Source organism: Saccostrea cucullata, unplaced genomic scaffold (genome assembly GCF_032062105.1).
Source record: "Saccostrea cucullata isolate Sc308-1 unplaced genomic scaffold, CSIRO_AGI_Scuc_v1 ctg167, whole genome shotgun sequence".
Lineage (NCBI taxonomy): Eukaryota > Metazoa > Mollusca > Bivalvia > Ostreida > Ostreidae > Saccostrea > Saccostrea cuccullata.
Window position 1 is genome coordinate 827163 of NW_026939192.1, and position 13044 is coordinate 840206.

The window sequence follows — 13044 nt, forward strand, 5'->3', positions numbered from 1 at the left end:
ATATTATTGTGAGAGAGAGAGAGAGGCTGTGTGTTTTATATAAGAATGTTGTTCTTTTCGTTGCAGCCTATTTCTATTCCAAAGTCCAGAAAATAAATGCTTTAATGTAAATCATCGGCCAAACCGCGCTATTAATTAGGATTTTCGCAGGAAATGAGACCCACTTGTAAAATCAGTTGTCCAAGTCAAGAAACAATAGACATTGACAAGAGATAAATTGGATCCTGAAATAGAATGCATCAATGTCGAAAACATGTTGAAAAGTTGGTGTCTAAATTACAGATAAAAGCCGCATGGATCTGAAAAAAGAATATGGTCGAAGCTATCATTTATCTTTAGTGTCTTAGACTCGTTTATTTCTTTTTAGCTCACTGTTTTTTTCTTTGAAGAAATATTAAATGATTTTTTCGGTTTCCGATTACATTATGAAGACAACGAGATATTTCATTTTTACCACTCAAAGAGGTAGTATGAAATTTGTAGAAATTTTAGTATATCTTGCAACAGAATGACCATGTTCCACAGTTATCCTTCCGTTTGTTTATCAGACATGACTTAAATTGTCGATTATCATAAAACATATACATACATGTATATATCACAGTGTTGAGTTGAAATCAAAAGGAGTCAGGAACCCGTAGATTACAAAGTTACTGATGTTTTCGAACATTAGGTTATAAACAGGGTGTCGGTGTCGGCGTCCCAGGTTAAGTTTTTTAGATCAGTTTTCTTTTTAAGTACTTCTGTGTCCTATATTGATTAAACATGCATGGAAGATGCTTCTAGTGTGTTTCATTTTAACAGTCAAAGTTTCAGATGCTGCAATTTCAGCAAAGGAATGACCAGGTTAATGTTTTTGGAGCAGGTTAACATTTTTGGTGCATGTTTCATTTCCAAGGAACTATTAGCCCTATGTTGACCAAACTTGCACGGATGATACATCTAAGGATGCACACTACCGGGCTTGCTTCGGATGCTGAATCTCACCTACATTTTTCGGTTGAGTGAACAGGTTAATGTTTTTGGTGCAGGTTTCATTTCCATGTAACTATAAGCCATATGTTGACCAAACTTGCATGGATGATACATCTAAGGATGCACACTACCAGGCTTGCTTTGGATGCTGAATCTTACCTACATTTTATGGTTGAGTGAACAGGTTAATGTTTTTGGTGCAGGATTCATTTCCAAGTAACTATAAGCCCTATGTTGACCAAACTTGCACGGATGGTACATCTAAGGATGCACACTACCGGGCTTGCTTCGGATGCTGAATCTGACCTACATTTTATGGTTGAGTGAACAGGTTAAAGTTTTTGGTGCAGGTCTCATTTCCAAGTAACTACGAGCACTATAATGACCAGACTTGCATGGATGATACATCTAAGGATGCATATTACTAGGCTTGCTTCGGATGCTGAATCTAACCTACATTTTCCGGTTGAGTGAACAGGTTAAAGTTTAAGATGCAGGTTTCATTTCCAAAATACTACGAGCCCTATAATGACCAGACTTGCATGGATGATACATCTAAGGATGCATACTACCAGACTTACTTCGGATGCTGGATCTGACGTACATTTTCCAGATGAGTGAACAGGTTAAAGTTTTTGGTGCAGGTTTCATTTCCAAGTAACTATAAGCCCTATGTTGACCAAATTTGCAAGGATGATACATCTAAGGATGCACACTACCAGGCTTGCTTTGGATGCTGAATCTGACCTTCATTTTCCGGTTGAGTGAACAGGTTAAAGTTTTTGATGCAGGTTTTATTTCTAAGTTACTATAAGCCCTATAATGACTTAACTTGCATGGATGATACATCTTAGGATGCATACTACCAGGCCTGCTTCGGATGCTGAATCTGACCTACATTTTGTGGACGAGTGAAAAGGTTAGTTTTTTATGCAGTTTTCATTTCCAAGTATCTATGAGCCCTATAATGAGCAAACTTGCATGGACGATACATCTTAGGATGCACACTAATGTACTTGCTTCGGATGCTGAATTCGACATACATTTTTCAGATAATGGACCAGGTAAAAGTTATGGGTGCAGGTCTATTACCAAAAAACTATAAGGTTTATATAACATTGTATAAACCAAACTTGCACAAATGATGCATCAAGGGATGAAAACTCTCAAATTTGCTTCAGATGCTGGATTTTAATTACATTTTCATGAAAAAGAACTAGTTTGAAGTTTATATGTAGGTCTATTCTAAAGTGTCAGATCAAAATTGCATAAATATTTTAATTTTGGGATGTACACTTTTTGTTGGTTAATTGTGTGACTTTGCCTTACTTAAAGACAACATTCGTTGAGGTGAGCTCTGTAATCTCTGATTACCTATGTTTTTATCCTGGAGACATCGTATTTCATAAACATATGAGTGATTGTGGATGGGCATTATGTCAACAGCAGATCATACAATTTGAGGTCAAGTGTTAGAAATTCGAGGAACAATAACTGATATATCACCCTGCGTTATAATTACTAATCAAGGCGGAAGTAATACATGTAATGCGAAGAGGGAGATAAATACGGTTAAACAGTCTGATAATTTTACATATAAGAACAGTATTCGACATATATCCATTACATATCATGATCAACTGGCCACCAAGAGTCAAAATATAATTATGAATGCTTTTCATCAACAAAGGTCTTTTGTGCAATTATTTCAAGGAACTGAATACATTTTCTTTTTCTTCATAGATGAACGATGGATGAGAGACCTCCAAGATGGGTTCAGGTGTACAGCATGCAAGATTAATTGGGCAAGTCTTCTCAAGACCAAAACACAGTAATGTGGAGAAATAAATTAGTAATATTTATTTAACCTATAATTTTCGTCCCAAATCGCAATTTTATCTTCTGATGAAAAATTTAATGAATACATAGATGATATCTACATGTATATTGCGTGATTTGATATTGGCTTTATCCAACTCGTTGATATGGTGTATATATTCGCGAGGCTTGCCGAGCGAATATACACCATTTCAACGAGTTGGATAAAGCCAATATTTACCTCATACGACTTTCGTTTTAACAAAACTTTGAGACTTCCCCTGTGAAACTGCATGAATTATTTATAATTCAAATTTGATAACGTATAACTTGATGACGTAGCACTGTTGATGTTGACATGCCTCGAAAGAAAGTAGATCGTGTTCAAAATTTAGATTTTTTGCTATCTGCGTCTTTGAAAACATTATGTGACAATTGCTGGAGCTTAACATCAAGCAAACTTCTGTCGTGAAAATTAACTCTTTGTACGGTTATAGAACCTTGTCTTGTACTATACATAAAGACAAGGCTACTTGTACATTCATTGTTGATCCATGGTAAGTTACACCTACATTACTAGATAACCATACGTAGTATAATATAAAAAAAAAGCATTGTTAAGGATGTTAAAGGAATCTTCTAACAACATCTCAACTGCTAGGCTTTACTCTCTCCGAAAACGATTTAAAAAGTAGCCAATGCAGGTACCTTGATGAAATAAGATATTTCTTTTACATATACGAGTTTTTTTATTGCTTTAAAGACATTATTGCTCTATCATTCATTTAAGAAGGGCAAGAATTTTTACAAATAAAAGTTTCAATAAAATAAAACCTTGAAGCGAGGGATCGTTTCAAAACCGGAAGTGCTATTGATAAAGCATCTTCCCGTGGATAAAGCATAAGTTTATCTCACGGGTAGTATCACATACACATATATAAATAAGATAAATGTTTCTAGCAAACCCCATATTACCTACTTTTATGTATTGTTTCAGAGAGTTGCCAGCAGGTTCCGTAAGCTCATTTAATTGTGTGTGTGTGTCATATTCTAAATTCGGAGGGGGGCTCCAAATTTTGGGTTAATTCAAATTTAGAGCTTGACGAATCCTAAATCATTCATACTTAAGATTAATCATATTTAATTCATAGGATTTTCTTGCATATTTAAACAATGAACTGATTTCTTTGGTTGTTAGTATGGGCATTAATGTCGTAGCAGTTTAATCTTTTTTTTTGCAATAACAGTGAATTTCATTCCAGTATATGTTATAACAAACAAACAAAGAAAGACATTTTATTGTTTATCTTTACATCTGAATGAAAAAAACATTCAAAGTAAAATTGAATATACTAAATTAGTTGTATTTTAGACATTTAAATCATTTTATGTATAACTGATAGAACAGCCAATGTTCAAGAAATCTATGCTGTAGGTGTCTTTCTTAGTACCATGTATAGACTGATTAATGGAAATTATCTTCATAAGAAATAAAGGAAATGATATTTAATGAATGTAAATATTTAGTTATAATTTCTCAGTCATGAAAAACAGGGTTTCTCGATGGTACATTATGGAATGGAAGTTGATTTTTATGATACAAAGCACATGCTTATTGCACGAAAGAAAAAAATGTTTGAACAATTATGTATCCTTCCTTCAGATGAAAATTGATTTGTTACGTAATTCACGTAAGAAAAAACAATAACCGTCATTATTAAAAAGTATTTTTAAAGGTACTAGTATTTATTACAAGCCATGATAGAACGTAGAGACTTCAGCAATAAACCGAACAAGTCACAGAAATAGATTCGCTACATGAAACCAGAAGGTGGGATATCGATTGGAGTCGTGTCTATGTCGGTATGTCTCAAATATGTCTCAAATGAGATTCGAAAGAGCACATGATTTCCTTGGTGATCGATGATTTTTGGTCCTCAATCATGTACAAGAAAATCAAGACCCTAATGATAGACCTAAAGAATCGAGTCAACAACACCCATTACTTCCAGCATCAAAAGAAAAAAAATAATCATGTGTCTTATAACTCTAATTAATTAATAATAATAAAAAGATATAAAAAAAAAATCAATAGGAATTAATTAAAAATCATCATCAAAATTGTAAGTGTTGACATTTTACCCACGCATCATTGCACGATGTGTAGTCAAGAATATTATTGACGATATATTCGTGTATAACATTATAAAATATTTTCAATGCATAATAATATTGACACTTTAATAATTAATAGTCCATTTATTGCAAGCGTTAGAATAAGTTCTATGGGAGCAGCAAGATGACTAATAAAACAAGTTGTATTTAGAGAAATCTTTTGATGATATTTCAATTGAAATGCATTATAACAAATTCAGTTTGTTTTCCTAAATATATTTTTAACAGGGTCGCTTTTCTAATTAAGATGATGAAAGCAAACTGAAGTATCCATATCTATCAGCTGAAAAATGAAGGATTCTAGATGTTGCATAAAGCTGTTTCAATTTTAGACTATTGTTTTCACATTCAATTATGTAGGGATTCCTACCCCTTTACATTGAAATAAGGTCAACAAAGTCTAAAACTTACACAAGGTTTATCATTTCCAGCTTTGTAGAGTTGATGAAGACGAAAAAAATAACCCCAACACAATGCCCAACTTATAAAGAAACTGAAATCTGGATATAATGATGAGTAATAAATCTCCAAGTCCTTTGAAACAATGTCAATCTGGACGCTGAACAACCACCGCTAAAACATCAGAGGTGAAGAGCCACGGAGGAGTGAGCATCCCCATCCAGGCATCCACTGGTCACACACAATTATTTGACATGATTGAACAAAATTAATGTACGAATCAGAACACAATTTAGTGTGTCAATAATGGCCTGACAACTTGTATAATTAACACAATCAGCAGTCGACTAATTGATAATTTGTGTTTATTGACAAATTATAGAACTTGCAAAATAGATTTCCTTGTATGAGCATAGTTTGCCTCTTTTTTAAATTGTTCTCCACCCAAAGACATAACTCTAATAAAGGGATGGGTGACTGCATATAAGAGACGTGTTCTAGGAAAATAAGGGAAGTTGACAATAGAAAAGTTAAAAATCATCGAGCTTATCATGAAAGCATATTGTGATAAACAGTATTCAAAATCAGAATTCCATAAACCAATACAAAACAATACAAAATAGGAGCAGAACAAACATGGACCTCCAAAAACCCAGAGGTGACATGGAGGAGTGAGCATCCCCTCGCCGACCGGTCACACCTGCCGTCAATTCCTCGTCATGATCGTGAAATAACGGAAAAAATCCGTCGTCAATTTAGTGTATAAATAATGGACTAACAATTAATATGAAAAACGTCAGTCAGCATTTGACTCAATGATAAAATGTATTTGCTGACAAGGCCATTGTATCGACCATAGAACATACGAAATGATGACTTTAAACGAGACGGCTGATATTCTTGTTTCATCAACTTGCTTGTCAATAAATTAAAGAGCACAAGGCGGGTGTGACCGGTCAGCAGGGGATGCTAACTCCTCCATGGCACCTGATCCCACCTCTGATGTTTCGGAGGTCCTTGTTTGCTCTGCTCCTATTTTGTATTGTTTTATGGACTTTGATATTGGATACTGTTTGTTATCTCAATATCGTTCATCAAGTAAAATATCCAAATATGAAAGAGATGTGTCTGTGGTACTATTTTTTTTCATCTCAGCTCACCAGGATATATCTTTTCGACATAAGAATGGAGATTATCATTGATAATTGACAATACATGTACGTCGTCGACATATCCATATTAAGGCCACAGCAAGTGCTTTAGAACTACTTTTCACGCATAAGATTTTGGACGAATTCCACTTCATATGAATACAAAAATAGATCTGCTAATAACGGGGTGCAATTGGTGCCCATTGCAATTTCAATAGGTTGTTGGAAGACCTGGTCTCCAAAAAGAAAAAAACCCATAGATATTGTCAATCGGAAACTCAAGCATCTTTTTGATCTTATGTATACAATCAGAATGTTCCTTTAAATAATGTTACAAATGACCATTGACGAGGTAAGTCAATTTACAAGTTCCCTTTTTAAAAAAGCAGCTGATATTAAAAAGACTGGACTTTAATTTATCGTTGGGAATGGTTGTGTATAGAGGTGAAAAGTCGTAAGTTTTTAAGCTGTTGATTTTGATAAAATCTTGTGATTTCGAATTGTCCAAACGTTCCTTGGAATTTTAAAGTTTTCCCAGCCAAATATCCGAATATGAAATAAATTTGGCATTTCTCATTTATTTTAAGTTCACTGGGATAAATCGAGTCGACATGTGGATTGAAGTAACCAGAGTACGAAAGCCATAAAGGGACACGTTGATTTTTCAAAAAAGTAAAAATTAATTTGAGATCTCGAATTACACAATCTGTTCCCACAGATTACCTATTCGTTCCCTCGATTTATAATTCGAGATCTCGAAATACACAATCCGTTCCCATGGATTATCAATTCGTTCTCACAGATTATCAATTCGTTACCTCAAATGACACAATCCGTTATCTCGGATTGTAATTCATTCTATAAGTTAAAACAATTCGTTCCTTCGGAATGTAAACCCTTCTCACGATTTCATTGATATCAGCTATCTGTACATATCGGATATGGCAATATGTGTTTTATGAATAGAATATTGTAGGTGTTTAGGTCCTACCTTTTTATACATATTACGGTCCAAAATGAGAAAATAGCATGAACCTGACTCAAATTTATATTCTAGTACTTATATTTATATAAAAAAAAGTCCTGGGCTTTGTTTTACGTGTATATTAGAATATGAAAGTCCTATATATTAAAAGTAAATGTGGCTGATGTGTAATTGTTTTTTATCTAAATAAAATATACGTTGAATTAGTTATAAAAGAGGTTGCTGAAACAAAATACATGAATCGCATTAATTGATTCAAATAGTTGGATTTGAATGTATCCAACATTACATAATTATATACATATATACATGTAATAAATTCGCGAGTACTGATTGCCAAAATCATAAGACTGATGTTACTAATCGAGATCTCGAATTATTAATTCGTGGGATCGTATTGTGTAATTCGAGATCTCGAATTATAAACCGAGGGAACGAATTGGTAATCCGTGGGATCGGATTGTGTAATTCGAGATCTCGAATTATAAACCGAGATCTCGAATTGGTAATCCGTGGGATCGGATTCTGTAATTCGAGATCTCGAATTATAAATCGAGGGAACGAATTGGTAATCCGTGGGATCGGATTGTGTAATTCGAGATCTCAAATTAATTTTTACTTTTTTGAAAAATCAACGTGTCCCTTCATGGCTTTCGTACCAGAGTTGGTTGATCATACGTCGTCGATTATACGTTGCAAAGTTGAATGACGCAGCAAGTGGGGTTTTCTCTCAAAGCGAAAAACCAATAACGAATTCAACAAATCTGTAATAACAACCATGAAGGGACACGTTGATTTTTCAAAAAAGTAAAAATTAATTTGAGATCTCGAATTACACAATCCGTTTCCACAGATTACCTATTCGTTCCCTCAATTTATAATTCGAGATCTCGAAATACACAATCCGTTCCCATGGATTATCAATTCGTTCTCACAGATTATCAATTCGTTACCTCAAATAACACAATCCGTTATCTCGGATTGTAATTCATTCTCTCAGTTTAAACAATTCGTTCCCTCGGAATGTAAACCCTTCTCATGATTTCATTGATATCAGCTATCTGTACATATCGGATATGGCAATACGTGTTTAATGAATAGAATATTGTAGGTGTTTAGATCCTACCTTTTAATACATATTACGGTCCAAATGAGAAAATAACATGAACCTGACTCAAATCTATTCTATATTCTAGTACTAATATTTATATTAAAAAAGTCCTGGGTTTTGTTTTACGTGTATATTAGAATAAATGAAAGTCCAATATATTAAAAATAAATATGGCTCCTGTGTAATTGTTCTTTATCTAAATAAAATATACGTTGAATTAGTTATAAAAGAGGTTCGGAACGACCGTGGTTGCTGAAACAAAATACATGACTCGCATTAATTGATTCAAATAGTTGGATTTGAATGTATCCAACATTACATAATTATATACATATATACATGTAATAAATTTGCGAGCACTGATTGCCAAAATCATAAGACTGATGTTACAAATCGAGATCTCGAATTATTAATCCGTGGCATCGGATTGTGTAAATTGAGATCTCGAATTATAAATCGAGGCAACGAATTAGTAATCCGTGGGATCGGATTGTGTTATTCGAGATCTCGAATTATAAACCGAGGGAACGAATTGATAATCCGTGGGATCGGATTGTGTAATTCGAGATCTCGAATTATAAACCGAGGGAACGAATTGATAATCCGTGGGAACGGATTGTGTAATTCGAGATCTCAATTTAATTTTTACTTTTTTGAAAAATCAACGTGTCCCTTCATGGCTTTCGTAAATAACAAAGTAAATTCGTTATAACGAATTCAATAAATCTGTAATAACAAATTAAATGCATTATAACGAATTCAATGAATCTGTTATAACAAATTAAATTCATAATAACGAATTCAATAAATCTGTCATAACAAATTAAATTCGTTATAACGAATTCAATAAATCGCTATAACGAATTCAAAAATATTTTTGATAGGTCCTAAATGGGCTTCCGTAGTTTCTTTATGTAATGTGATTTGTTTTCATTTCCTCTATGTTTGATTCATTTATTTATTTGCACTTATCATTTTATTAACTTTCTTACTATTCTCTGATCAGTTTAAACAGAGAAAATGAATAATTATTAAATAATTAACTTTTAAAAATTATTGTTTTTTTTCGTGATGGCTAAATTATTGTGCTTTCAGTACGAATTTTGTACATATGTATATATTTTTCATTTTGTTCCATGAGAATATATACGATTTCATATGAGATTATCTTCCATGACATTTAATGGACATCTCAGAATGTTCAAGAATAGGTAGTCTATTTTTAAATTCTAGTTCAGATCATGTTTTAAGGAAACTTTGGTAAAATCCAACTGTTTTGAAAGATAAATTACATTAAGTTTTTTTCTGTAAATTGTTAAATTTTATTAGAAATGCTACAAAACAATTTTGAGTTTATTGAAGATCATAGATTTTTTAAAATTATATCAAGATCTGATCTTAATTGAAATCTATTGAATATAATTAATAACTATAATTAAAACTAAAAAATATTCAATCTTTGATACTATTAAATCCTTTCATAGTTGATTACTTTTTAGCCATATATCTTGATTATTTCAAGATCTCTAAATGATTTTTCTTTTATTTTTGTAAGATATAACTTTGGTCACTTGAATTCATAAGCTCATATCTGGATATTACTTTTACTAAAGAGAATTGTAAAAAAGCATGATTTTTATATATCTTATCATCATTGTGTATGTAAATTTTATTCAATAAATTTATATAACTTTAATCCTATCTTTGTTACTCAGTGTTAGAAGGTATCTCTAGAACTGTTGCATTTTTTTCCATCATGACAAAAATGATGACTAGCTGTATGTGTTTTTTTTTTTAATTTATAATAGATTTAGCGTCACATATGGGATAGCTGTTCAGATCAATCCCGAAACAATACAAACGTGATGAAAATAAGTAAATCTTTTGCAAATTTCATAAATAACATAGTTGCTAGTATTCATTTATTTTCATTCTTTGCTAAAAATGCATAAATAATGTGTTGTTATCGTCGGATATTTGCAGTGTTTCTCTTACAATTGATTTAAAAAATATTCAAAAACTACATGAGAAGAACACTTCTTGTGGTAAACAACTAGACATTCAGCGTATCGACAACGTTTCATTACTTACAATACTATCATAATACATTAATAAGTCGACTCAATATAGTCCATTGAACTTATAAGGAAAGTCTGAGTCTGTAGTCTGTCACATCCGTTTCATATTGGGTGTCCATCTTATTAAACGACGATAACGTCGAGTTTACAACTAAATTGCATATCATGAAAGATATACCCAACCTGCCCATCCTTAAATTCCTTACGTTTATTGCTATGTTTCGCTAACACATGAATATGAAGTTAACGTCCTTCAAAGTATTCGATACTCAAGAGTGTGCTATGAGCACGATGTTTTTTTTTTTACTGAGGCAGGTTACTGACAATTAATTTTATATTACATGGATTGCAACAAATTTGTTTAAAGTCAGTATTTCGTAACTTTAGTGATCGTTATAATTACTCTTTAAACATATGTCACCTATCATTGGGCCATATTTTGGCTGACGTGTTTCATATAAATATGAAGGCCTTTGATTTTATATTTAATTTGACCAAGGAAGAATAAGTCTACCTAATCAATACGTTGAACTCAACTCCACAATAGTTTAAACTTTAAAATTCAAATAATGTTCTGGATTAAACCTCTTATTTATAAAGATTTTTTTTACCGAATTATAGATTGATGCTAATGTATGTAAATGCTGCGACTATTTATTCTGTGTTTTTATTCCAAATAAAACTATTCTCATGTTGTAATTAATGATCGCTCTGTTCTTTTTGTCAGTTTGTCGACAACGACCTTAATGAATTAACCTTGACAACGTCAGATTGAGGTTCCTTCGATTGGAAATGAGATAGAGCGTTCTAAGCTGTTTTCACGAAAACATCGGCGATTCCTTCTGGGCAGATGAATCATCTGGATGAGACTTGACTTGGAGATGTAAGCCGCAGTGCTGTTTTTGTCAGCTACTAAAATCAGACTTCGACGTTATTTTGTGTCCGACATTTCCCGCCGTAAACGAAATTTTGTTATTAAAAATAGTTTTAAATATACTGAGTTCTCTTTAAAGGCAAACAAATGTTATTCACATGGGAAATATTTTAACTCCATTTTGTTATATTTGGATTATGTTTGACCACCAGTATTTTATCAATAAATGCCTTCCTTCATTGGCGATTTCGTCGAACTATTCTCTTTTCAATAATAACGATTAAGATCTCGTTTTCAGAAAGAAAGTTGCTGTCATGAAGGAGTCCCTACAGGGTTGACATGTTATCCCTTGGTCTGCTTGTGTACATGTAATCATGTTTTAGACACAGTGAATAAATGAATAAACTATTTTTGGTTTCAGCTGGATATTGTATCCTTCATTAATATCTGTATGGTGAATTACTTAATATTTACGCCAAGGTAGACTGTGAAATTACATACCATCAAATAAAGAAATACATAATTAAAAATACGCCCTCGATCTGTTTCTTGCATAATGTATGAATAACAAATAATTTTACATAAAATCATAAATACAATGATTAGATCCCTGAATATGAACATTGTACTTGTATACTATATACTATGTTCTTTTCAACTCTTATTTTGTTTAAAGAAGATGATGATGATAAGAAGACAACATTAAAATTAACTGAATTTTATAAAGAAAAGCTAGATTTCGTAATACAGAAGAAACAGATTGATCAAGTTTCACTTGGTGTAATGTAAACAGCACAGTTTTTTTTAATACAAACGTAGGGAGAAAAATTGCAAGTCATTATTCTCAGCCTTAAACATAAATTGAGTTTATTATTTATAATAGAATGCCGATATCAATATATGGTAATGATCTAATGGATTTTAATTAGCTCCTTGTACATGTTAGTATGTGGGCATCTCGGAACTTAATTATCACCAGGTGTATAATAATATTCAGGTATCCATGTCTGATTTACATTTATCTGCGTCAGAATATAACAACTGAGACACAAAATTGAAGTACGGATCGATGCATTCCTGGACACAGGTATTACACATTCTACATTATTATGTAATTCTTTAGATATACAAGTACAACGTGTTCATGTCGTATTTCTCTTTTCTATTAGAATGAAATGCAGTTGAATGAACTCACAAGGTAAAAAAATGTTTAGAAGCAAGTCCCTGCGTACTATAATAGTGTATTATATTCTCCACCAGGGAAACCGGAAGTCCTAAGTCAAAATCGATAAAACCTTAATAAAAATCACATACGAGTGGATTGGATTAAAATGTTGAATATTTTCCTTCATTGGTAATTCTAAATTATTTATCTTTTTTAAATCAAAGGATTGCAGTTGAATCAGACATTCTATGAACAGGTTAGTGAGGCTAGAAAAGCCGGGTTTGGAGCACACAGTCATTAAACATTAAAGCTG

At 32.5% G+C, this 13044-nt stretch overlaps 1 protein-coding gene across 1 annotated transcript in view; it reads left to right on the forward strand.

Annotated features, from left to right (window-relative positions):
* Nucleotides 1-11454, forward strand: part of LOC134252552 (HCLS1-associated protein X-1-like) — a 42219-nt gene extending 30765 nt beyond the window's left edge. Inside the window, exon 7 of the mRNA XM_062735060.1 lies at nt 11420-11454. Coding sequence (XP_062591044.1) covers nt 11420-11439 — 20 coding nt within the window. The 3' untranslated portion in view covers nt 11440-11454. The remainder of the gene's footprint in view (nt 1-11419) is intronic.
* Nucleotides 11455-13044: the final 1590 nt, after the last annotated feature.